Here is a 12,739-nt window from a genome sequence, read left to right on the forward strand (position 1 = left end):
TGTAGTCATTCATGCCATAACGATGCGAAACGGTTTACAGAGCAAATAATTTTCTTAGTCATTGCATGTATAATTGCAAATATTTAAATAAATGAACCTGAACGAAATGAAAGTTATCGAAAGAAAAGAGCTTATCAATAACACACGTGAACGCCGTGAATATGTATCAGAATAACTTAATTAAGGAAACGAAGGGATCAGTAAAGGCAGTTCGAGATTTGGAACTTCAATGGAATCTGATAAGTTTGATATATCACATCGCACATCGATAAGAGTGTGCTCTTACATATCAATTTCACTGATCTTAGCACCTGAGTTATCGAGGCATGCCCGTGAGTCGCGTGGTATTAAAACAAGGTTATTGCGTTGCGCCGTGACAGTCGACTGCAACCTTCCTACGGCGTACAACGCGGCGTGCTACCGTCCGACATAATGACAACTGACGCGCGAACTTACGTACCTGAAAAATAAAGATTCATTCAAAATAAATGTTAAATAAAATACCCATTAAGAATATAGGTCAGAAATAAACTGTGCAACTACGCCTGTGACCAGAGACCGTTGATTCTTTTTTTTTAATTTTTTTTTTTTATTTTGAACTGCAACTGTGAAAATGGGTTTGAAGCCGGAAGATGATAAAAGGCCGAGCAAGCTCGCGATTATGGATGACATATCGGACACGCCACGTAAGTTTTTAATTTTTTTTTTAATCTCAAGTCTTCTACGAAATACAAAATTTCAGAGGTCAAAAATAAGAAATTAAAAAACAAATTAAATTTGAAGCATATGAAAAGTGTCTAATTTAACGAGCATTACGTTTTAACTTTTTATCCAAGTACCGGCTTTTTATGTTCGATAACTTCGTCGTGACTAATTACATTCCATTAGATTGAAATTTAAATTTTTCTCTCATATTCTTTAGATTATAGATTATAAATCTTTATAACAATATTTAAAAAAATAATGATTACATTGTAAATTTCATAATTACATTCCAATAATCCTTTATGGTATGTAATATTAATTATTGAATGAATATCGCACATATTAATTTTAAATTATTTTCTTAATTTACAAATTCTAAAGATTATTTTAATGAAAATACAATTATTTCATACGAATAACGAGTAATTTATATTTTTAATGAAAAAGTAGGTAGTTCGAAAAATACTTTGTCTAATACATAATAAAAAAAAAAACTAAAAAAATGAACGTACTATGAAACAGTTATGTGCTTTCTAGTTTCCAAGTAGATATTCGTTTATCACATTAGTGCGAATACTCGCGATAAAGAAATTAGCCCGACCGATATCAAATATTAAAGCCTTTTTGCGGTAATTAAGTTTGTATTTAAAAATAATTATCACTTTTTATTTAATTAAAACATATTCTAAAACTTTATTTTATTGTTTAAATTCCACTTTCGAAAACTTTCATGCTTGACTGTAATCTTATATAATATATAAATTTAAATAATCTGTATAGATTTAAATAAAGAATAAAAATGACGAGGCTCAAATTTGCATTATATTATTTAAATTAAGCAAAATAGTTATTAGGTATTAAAATAGCATTCGATTTTTAAAAATGACAACTAATAATAAAAAAAAATTCAATATTTGTCCTTGAGTTTTACAAACTAAATGTGTCAATAGTAGGTCATGTGATATATTTATGTTCTTATTTCGCAACTATTATTTGTCAATAGTCACTAAAACACACAATCAGCATTTCATGTAATAAATCTACGTTTATTTTTGCGTCTGTAATTATATGCATTTTACTATATTTGAATAAAGAAATTGTAACTATAATTCTCGTTTATAGTACGATCCAATGTATCGTAAAATTGAAACTACATTGGAGGTAAAAACGAAATAGTCCAAATAATGAACTACATTATGAAAGTGGAATCGCGAATTTATTTTTCTTTCAATTATGAAACCATTACTTACCTTTTTTGTGGAGTTATCGATACATATGGCAATTTTTCCTCACGGTGTTTTCTTTCACCGCCCAGCACGAGCTGAATTAAAGTATCTGGCTTTTCTTGAAAAACTAAAGAAAGCTTTTAACATAAACTTCTTTTTACAACGATTTTTCTTAGATGCAAATAATAAATTCAACCAATACAGGTAGAAGCTGAGCTTCGAATATGTTTTTTAGTTATTTACGTTATATTTATAAACGAGTTAATAGTTTTATTCAAAGCATATCAAAACCTACAAAACTATTAATAATACAGTATATATAGTGCTGGTAATGTGTTAATTACAGTAATTTTGATATGAAATTTTGCTATTATTTATTTCTATGGAATCAACGGTAAATTTCATTCTTTTTCATATATAATATATAACTATATTTGTCTGAATTAATGCTACTTTATAAACAAGGTTCTTTTGGCGTTTTTTACATTTTAAACATTGTTCCAATCATACAAAATAAGCTACACAAGTTGTGCGCTTACAGAATATTTGAAATTTTCTGCGAACACACTTCAGTTATTATGCTGCCAAATATTGGCATAGAATGACGAAGCAGTCAGTGTATATTCAGCCTTAGTTTTATTTCTGATATACGTATTATACAAATTATTGTATCTCCTATCTACATCTGCGTGGAACTTTATAATCAATACAATAAACAAGACATTTTTTTTAAATTTATTACCTATGTATGTTAGTTACAGTCACAGCCTGCAAAAATGATTAGGGTATTTTTTAAAATAAATATCTAAATTTTATTAGCAATCCTTTAGTATCTCAAACTTTACGTAAGGAATGATAAATTCGTATACGAAGTAAATTACGTTTTATTATATTTAAACTTAGAACAATAGTATAATTAAGCATAATATGTTAAGTATAATTTTGTTAATAATATTTATTACGCGTGAAATAGGAACTCTTTATACCAGGATTAAAGTATCTAATATTTTGAGTGAGAACATAAAGAATAAATTAATTTAATTTTATATACTTATTATTATATTAATTCAAAATATTCTTGTGATAACTTAATTAAATACGATTAAAATTAAATGTCTGTATATTTTCAATATTTTATTTGTAGGTTATATATGTAAATGTTTTTAATTGCGCAAGTTTACCCTCATATTAGTAGCCTGAGAAACAAAAAAAAAGTCTTGTAAAAAACCTTTTCGAACCGACGCTTTTGGCTACCTTTATTTATTTTCTTGATATTTCAAATCGGACATCATATAAAAATAACTTTGTATATGTTATTACAAATATAAATGTTGTTTACTCAATAAAGAAACATAGTTCTATGTAATGCAATGAAAATGTTTTGATATGCTAACAACCATCGATCAATTAAAATTTGTTGTTTTAATGAATGATTGAACGAATGAAAATATTTTAATGAACGTCATTGACACCATAATAAAGGAACAAATACAGATAAAAAAGGTTAAATTTAAATAATAGTTTAACAATGGTTGATAGTTCGAGATTTGAATTATTTATAGTTTTGCCGTTTTATTCAATACAGTCTTTTTTTTAAATTACAGATTTTTTGTTGATTGGTAAAGGATTTTGATATGAGGCGTATGGCGGACTAATATATTCGAACCAACGCTTTTTTAAGAAGACCAACGATAAATAAATGAATAAAAATAAAAAAACTGATAAATTCATAAATTTCTAAAAAATATTCCATGTAAGATTTTAAATTAATATGGTTATTTTTATTACTTAAGTTATTAATTTCGGGATATTTACCATGTTTTTCATTTTTATTCGGTCGAAATATCGAGCTCCACTGAATAAAAATAAAAAACATGGTAAATATCCCGAAATTAATAACTTAGTAAATATTCCATAGTTCGTGCAGGGAATAGGGTATTTTATTATTTTTTTATTCGTAATAAAAGTCTATTTCGTATTGTAGATATGTCGTTTGTCTTGTAATTGTTGCTTTATCTAGAGGTTTTCATTTTTCGCTACATTTCTTATCGGCAACACTATGTAAAGGTAAATAGCTCTATGTTTCAAATGATAAAATGGCAATTTTACTCCGTACTAGGTAACCCCGAAATTACATTTTTTTTTTATTACGTATGTATATTATTGAATATACCTATGCATATATATTTAATAATTATCTCGAAATGAACAGTGATAGGTATAAAACAAAATTAATTTTAATACTGTAAAATAGTAATTTTACTACTTCATATAATCATCAAATGTTTAAATTTTTTTTAATAATGTAGTTATGTAGTCCGATGTTGTGTTAGAAGTTGAATGTCATATGAATAGTCAGACCTTATAGTATAGGCAGAGACAATAAAAAGAAAGTACTATCGGGCCTTCGAATTTAACGTAACGTAACGTACATGAATATATTATGAACTCTAGGTAAATCGTACGGTGTGTGTCTTAGGGAAAATTGTTTGCATTTCTTGAGAAAGTCACAAAGAAGTACGAAAATTTTTTCGTAGTTTCATTAAGTTACGCCATTTGCTAAATAAAAATTTGACACTTTTTACTTTTGATGTTGATTTACTCGAATGAGATATTCACTTTGTATTTTATTGTTACGTGAAATTATTGGATACTTTAAACGCGTATAGTCTGTACACGCTTGGATTTATTTAGTTTAACTGTGTAATGACATTATTTGTAAGTTATCACTACATATTATAAAAAAAACCTCCGGCCGCGTCTGTCTGTAAGTTCGCGATAAATTCCAAAACTACTGAGCGGATTTTCATGCGATTTTCACTAATATACATAGAGATTCATAAGAAAGGTTTAGGTGTATCATTTACTAAGTTTTTGTGTAAATAAGATGAAATAGAAAGACAATTGTTGGACATGTCGGAAAAAAGCAACAAAAAAAAGGTAAAAATATAAAAAAAAAATCTAGTTTATGTTATTAATCAAATATAAAATGCAAGCTTGACAAATTTTATTAGTTGTATGCTTAGCTCAGATATTCGCATTTTGAAATGTGTATGCAAGTGCGTGGAACATAAACTCAAAACATGAACTAGTTTAGCGATAATACTTCAGCTCCGCTGATTAATTATGCCAATAAGTACAATGTAATAGCAATTTGGTTTCGATCGTTTCGACTTCAGACCTCTTTTTATTACGACGTCATGATGAATCAAAATTTAAGGGACAGAACTTCTGATTTATCATCAAATCGGAATCGAGAACTCTATCGGAAATATAGACTCGCTTTAGATTTCATATTCTCCTTTGTGGATTTACTGTAATATTCTACGCACTCCACCTTTTGTTTTGTAACCTGAGCTTCAAATCTAAATGAATACTATTTTATTAATAAGTACTTCTTTTTTACAGTTACTAATAATAATTGAAATTTAGAAAATACAAGGAATTGAACGAACAACGAATGGTCAAAGATTAATATTGAGAAGTCATATCATATACTTCATGTTGATTTATTATTGTTAAATACATTGTTTGAAAAACAAACGGTCACATAATTAATCGAATTTGTCACATTTAAAATACCATAAATAATGCCTCTCAGAAATGTTATGATTCAGGTGTTATTTTTAATGACTCGAGTGATGTTACTCCATATTTTATGAAACAAACAATCGATAAAAGTGAATCGATAGTTATCGTTTTTACGATTCGCTACGGACGTAATGCACGACGCAAGTTGTTGCTTATAATGTTATTTTCTAATTACTCTAGCAGACTTAAATAAATAATATATCACTAAACTTATTAATAAGTATTAGTAAATTTAATGGAAATCTTTACTATGCCTTTTCAGTTTTGATATTCGTAATAATTCCTTGTACTCCGGTTTATATTTTTACTTTTTTATAATGAGTTAATTTTTATTAAGTTTGGGCTCAATTTGGTGGACCATTATCAATTTTCTTCTTTTTTAGTCTGTTGAATGTAGAAGTTGTTTTCATTTGCTTTTACTTGAAGTAATTCCTTAGTCCTCTTTAAATACAACTTTGTTGGATAGAAATCTTCCATAAAATGTATTTTTATCAACTATGTATTACATGATTTTTTTTCTATTAAAAAAAAATAATGATAAAATAATATGTTACGTAAAGTTTAATTCTATACATATTTCAACATTATTGTAAGTGGAAACATTTTTATTACAACGAGCGCGTGAATGAAACAGCTTAAATTCATTGAATTCAATTTGAACTCTATTTTCTAGGCAATAAAGAAATAGTAAAGTTGAAAAATTGTCGCCAACCGTACCATAAGATCGTTTACTTCACGTGCGCTCGACTTACGAAATCCAATAACAAAATGTTCTTATCAATGATATTAACAATTACATCGATAGTATAATTACGAAACGTCGCCGGTGTACGAAATATTAGTTTATTTTTAATATATGAAAATTCGTGTCAAGGATTGATTAGTTTCACAAGTAAATTAAAAAAGTAAAGTGTGTCGTGGGTCAGGTCACTTCCTATGATTATAGTCCTTTCTTACTTAGTACTAATAGTACCTAACTCAGGAATTAATATAGTGTTTAAATACTTTAGGTCATTATTTTAATAGCCGACTTCATTATATTTTTTGAAGTAAATAAAGCTCGCACATTTTTATGCAAGCATTGTATATAACAAAGCAATTTTTTTTTGATAAGGTTTTTACAGGAATTAATAAAAAAAATTATTGTTTATAATTAAGTCTATTGTCGGTAATAGGGTTTATAGGTGTTTTTTCTACTTTATTGAAAATGTGAAAGTTAGTTGGTTTGTATAAATGAATACCTGGACGATGTGAGAGCTGAGATAGCCTTATAGGATCTTAAATTTGGATCTTAACGAAGATCGTGGTAGATATACTGGAAAATGATATATCAAATTTCCATGTTGTTAATTTGATTTAATTTTTATAAGACACTGGCCATAAAAAAGGGTGTCAATTCATACGTGGAAGTAAAACTTATTAATTAAATGAAAACATTTTTTTTACTTATCTGTTTGGTCACGCACTTTGCTTTATAATTTGTTTCGTCGAATTTTTAATCACGACGAGTTTAAAAAAGATTTACTACAATAGGATTTTTTTTCTTTCTATGTTTGACCATTAATATAAAAAAAAAACTGGTAACACTAATTCTATCTGGACGAAGTTGGTACGTGTAAAATTAGAGTTTACGTAAAACGTTATAAATTATGTGAGTTGATATTTTTGGAAATATTCCTCAAGGCTTTTGAGATGATAGCTTTGAATACTAAAGACCATGTAAATATGACTATTGAGTAAATATGAATATTAAAAATAGGGATACTCCATTCAACCTATGCGGTAACGCAAACAATTAAACACGTAAACGTATACACGAGCAAAAAAAATGCGTTGTCTTATTTTATTTAATCTATGTACTGTGTAAATTTGTAAAACGTGAAGCATAGTATAAACAGTGAATCATACGTCCGTATGTTTGTAATGGGCTGAGCTTTGTCAAAGGATAGTAGCTGACATGTATGTATATAGAAACACACCCAGTCCTAAACAAATTTTAACAATATAATCATTACACGAGTTCCACGTTCCACAGAGAGATTAAATATTTGAATAGTTTAAACGTTCGATAATTGTCTAATTCGATTTTACTTCTTGATGTTATCTCGATATATTTACGGAACGTGTCTCAAGTCTTAAAGAATATAAGACTTAATTCAAAATAACATATATAATAAGTTATGTATTATTATAATTCGCGTTTTACCCAAAATTAAGAATTGATAAATGGCTTTATGTTTTTTCATGCTTGCTTGATGTTGCCGAAATTAAAAAAAAAAAAAACAAATTCAGAAATTTGTCATTATCAAGTATCCACGAAAATTTAAGGTTATTATGACTAAGCAAATAATAATTTATTTCAGTTAAGTATATTTTTTTAACCATTCGAATATAATGGGTTTTGATTTGATGTGACATAATATATAATTGACTATGAATTTAATTATCTATTACATTGTCAAACAAACACATAAAATTCTAAAACGTTTTCATTTTCTCATTGTTAATACAACTCGAATAAAACGTGTACGCACTTCCCATGCTTTTGTTAACACATAAAAGAGTTGTTAAACATTTTCGTAACGTAATGATTGATTGTCTTGACCAACACAACACGTTCGTTAACGTTTTACTAAGGTAGCACGTGATTTAGTCTTGTATCATTGATATTTTGATGTAATAGATCACAGATACACAGCCTACTCCTTTCTCAAAGGCCGGCAACGCACCTGCAAGCCCCCTGGTGTTGCAGATGTCCATGGGCGGTGGTAGTCACTTTCCATCAGGTGAGCCTCCTGCTCGTTTGCCACCTATACCATAAAAAAAAAAAAAATAAAAACAGATTAAAAATATAGTTAAAATATAGTAAGAAGATTTAGGCAGTAAAAAGTTCATCTTTTAATTTTATTACAAAAAAAAACAGTTTTAAATATGAAAAAATATATAGATAGTTATTTTACTAATAGTTTTTTTTATTGATATATTAAATTTAAATTATTGATGATAATAAATCTTGTATATTCGGCAGCGGCCTAACGAGAAGAGGCTCCACGTAAAATTATTAGCCTTATTATTGATAAAGAAATATAATTGAATCTGTATTTGTCAAACACACTAACTTCTGTATATCTTCTGACTTTGGGTATGTATATGCATTAGACTCTTAAGTGCCTTTGTGAATAGATCAATCAAAGCAAATTAAATATTTTTTGAATCTGATTAAGCACAAAAAATAGTTATAATAATACTGTTTTATTTATTCTTTTGTAATCGTCTTTTTTAATTTAATAACATTAAAAGATTTTTTTTAAATTAATTTAAATATATACTTTTTAATGAATAATCATATCATACACGATGTGCTAAATTATTTAAAGTATCGTATCAAAATTCAAATCGATTTAAGAGGTCAATATCAAGTAGTGTGTTATGTTAGCATATTTAACTGAACTGAACTGAACCGCATATTGACATATGCGGTTCAGTAGGTGCATGTCAATAGCCGATATGTAAATTGAGGCTTTTTAACTATTACTCTAAATGTCAATTTGTAATACTTGTTGTTAAACTTAAATAACTTAAATTAATTTCACAAAAGACCATTAAAATAATTATGTCATTGGGTCGACATCGATCATTGTGTTCTTTTTTAAATATTTTGGCAAGGAGTTTTCTCCGTTATTTACGGAAATAATTTTTATCAACTAAGTTTTATTCATAATAGTTTTTACCAAAAGTTCTTTTTCGTACATTTGGGATTATAATTAAATAAAAGACGATTATTTTTTTAGAAAATAAGGGTGCTTCAGCGCAATAGTTAATCATTTATGTGCTGTAAACTATGCTATAAAAGTTTTATACAGAAAGTAAATATTTTGTAAGCGTGAAATTCATTGATAAGATTTCGATATACCTATATACCTAAGTGGATGTAATTGTCGATTTATTTAATTCATACAAACAACTTCGTAAAGCGAACAAAATCTACGGCATACATATATTACATGACATATATTTACTTAACTTATTCATGTAGTGCAAATAATCAGTCTGAACTGATCAAAACGGTTCCAGTCATATGATTTTGTTGATAGGATGCATTTGCTTTCATAATTATGCAATGTTATGCTCTCAGTTGCGCGTGCGCAATGAACTCGTTCACGTGTAAATAATATTTACTTCTTGTATAATGAGGTTTTGCACGTGCCTGTGTCAAATTGCAATGTCTCGTAGTTTTTGAAGTGAAAATTCCTTAAGAGCTATGAAGTAATATTTCAAGGTGGAGTTAATTGTGAGGTTTTTAATTTATACGTGTAATATTTCATTGAACGATTCCGTTACGAAAACGTTTTTTTCTGTTTTGTTGATAATTATTTGTAAAACATAAAGGGCGGTCCCTTTACACCTACATCCCTCAAAGAGTTTAGGTGAATGATAAGATGTTTGCCAATCATCTTGATTGAATAACAGTTGAATTGATATAATTATTTGGCAGAGTTTCATCCGACACTTTTGCAGATTTTATTACGGTTTTTTTTTCTCAAGTTGAATTATTTAATACTATTTAAAATTTGATGCAAGATTAGTTATCTTGTTTAGATTGTAGTAATGAAAGATCGAATTCATTTTGGACACAAATCAATAAATAAATCTATGCTGTTTATTTTAATACAGAGATCTGAATAACAATCGGCATTCACCTTGACTTTTTCACGGTTATCTGCTTAAACCCTGTCGTCCATTATAATAATTATATTCAATTACTAAATTCAACAAATTTGGGGTCAATGAAATGTATATTTATAGTCAATTAATTATTTTCTTGCGTTCAAAATCGTCCCTCGTTGTAAGTAAATCATTCTTTATTAGTAAACATTGTTTGTTAGTAGTATAGAACGTGTTATGCTAACTTATATCAAAGACCGTATAGGAAAATAGCTAAAAATAATTTAATTTTTTTAAATCTAGAATTATTGCTTTTTTATTTTACACTTGCAATGTTGGTATACTTGAAAGCATCGAATATATCGATTATATATTTTTATTTTAATTCGATAATATTTTAAATAAATTAAAGATTTATTTAATTTATTTTCATTAGAATGCTTCTAGAGAGATAATGTTGACTAGTCGTTATTATGTTTAATTTATATTATATGATTTATTTAGAAAATTCGATTATAAATGCACTTGATATTTCTCGACACTGATATAGTTTAAAGATATGATCTCGTGTCGCAATCGAATGACTGACATAATCGCCACATCCTTGAAAGATATTGTATTAAACCGGGAAATGAATGATTTTTATCGAGTTTGTAAAGTGTTATGAAATCAATTCATTCACTTTTGTTATTTATTACGCCTAATGTCATTTTGAAAGTTATATATATTTTCAAATGATATAAATCTCTTTTACCTTTGTTTTATTATTAAGTAATTACTAAAAAATCTAAACAGCGACTGAAATTAGTCATGTTCAATCCCGGGCAAGTAACTCTGAGGTTTCATGTACTCATCTTGTGTTAATAATTATTAGCTTTTCGTTAATATAATTAGTTATTGTTATAGTATATATGCACATGAAGTCTGAATTGACATTATAATGCTGTATTCAAATTTTTTCCATATTTATATGAAATAGCGTGGTAGATCAAACTCCAAATCTACTCAAGAAAAAATGGAGTTCTTAAGGGTTACTTCTATTGATATTAACAGTTAATCTAAGACTTAATTACAAAACCAAATAGTTTTTTTTCGAATTAAATGTAAGTCCAGCCACTTAGCCTTGAGATAGTTCGCATACACGTGAATGATTATAACACTTCATCTTAATCTAGATAAGATTTTCAAACGTCCAAACGATATCCTGCAATTTATAATATAACGAGTACTTGCGAATGTCGAGAGCTCTTCAGATATATTGATTCATTATTTTTATAGAACGACCAATTCTTTATATTTATGCCAACAGAGTCGGATTTAAAGGACTGGAGGCCCTGGGGCCACAAAGCAGTGGAGGCCCTAAACTAACAGAACCAATTACATTATGGATTAATAAGCTTTTTTTATTTATATCAGTAAGCTAAGCTTTCTTTACTTGTATCGGTAACTTTTAAAATAGTAACTACTTACAACACTAACTTACAACACTAACACTATTATAATTTGACTATATCTCGCTATTTGTTAACTCGCTGAAAACTGATGTGTCCCACTCATGTAGAGGAACCAGGGCAGTTGCCCCAGTTGCCCTTCCCGAAATCCAGCCCTGTATGCAAAATATTAAATGAAAATTTATCTTTATATGTAGATATCTAGGAACTGTTTTCTTTTTGTCTTAATTCAAGAGATTTTCAAATATTCCAATGCACCAGGGCGCACGAGTTCCTAGACACACCCACATACCATTTGTATTTAGTGGGGGGCACTTTATATGGGAGAAATACGTAAAGCGTATTCCCAGCGATATAAAAAAAATCCAGCAAAAATATGATGCGTACCTTTTTACAAGGTAAAACGAAGCTCGCACAATTTCCAAATGTTCAACCTTTAGGACGATGACGCAAACTGTCATTTGTGGTTTGTGGAAGTTTTCGTTTATTCTCTCACACGTAAGCGTATGCCCGCGCAAACTGGTTTGTAAAAAGGCGCAAATCGATAGGTACTTAAATTTGCAGCCGCTTTTTTATTACAATATAAAAATTTTATTGAAAGTTGCTTCTCGGCTGGATTTGACCTTAATCTTGATATAGCGTCCATTTATTAAGCCCTGTGTCCTATGTTACTGTAATAATTAATGTTTAAAAGTAAATAGCAAAAACAACACTGTATACAAGTTGTTCATAAAAATAAACGCTTGAAATAAATCTTAACCGATGATTCTAAATTCAAACCCGCAAGCTATACTGAATTTATGTACTTAGTTTATATTTATATATATCTCGTTCTCGGTGAAGGAACACATTGTGAAGAATCTAGCACGTTTTGGAAGAGAATTGACATGTGTTTACGCATTGGAACAGTATGTTGGACGAAAGCCTCCAAAGCCTTCTCCTCAAACGAGCCATTGGCCTTACTTGGATGACACTTTACAAGAAATGGTACTAAAATATTGAATATTCTATTACTACAAAATATTGTAGTAAGTAATAGAATAATTTGATATTCATTTGCATGTAGCTACGCCGAGTATGTGTTATAATATTTTTGTCTTG

The 12,739-nt window shown here is 28.4% G+C and overlaps 1 protein-coding gene across 1 annotated transcript in view; it reads left to right on the forward strand.

The window, feature by feature from the left end:
- The first annotated feature begins 365 nt into the window (after positions 1-365).
- LOC124534013 (putative inorganic phosphate cotransporter) overlaps positions 366-12,739 on the forward strand; it is a 58,795-nt gene continuing 46,421 nt past the window's right edge. Inside the window, exon 1 of the mRNA XM_047109629.1 lies at positions 366-686. Coding sequence (XP_046965585.1) covers positions 614-686 — 73 coding nt within the window. The 5' untranslated portion in view covers positions 366-613. The remainder of the gene's footprint in view (positions 687-12,739) is intronic.

This window comes from Vanessa cardui, chromosome 12, assembly GCF_905220365.1.
Source record: "Vanessa cardui chromosome 12, ilVanCard2.1, whole genome shotgun sequence".
NCBI classification, from domain to species: Eukaryota; Metazoa; Arthropoda; class Insecta; order Lepidoptera; family Nymphalidae; genus Vanessa; species Vanessa cardui.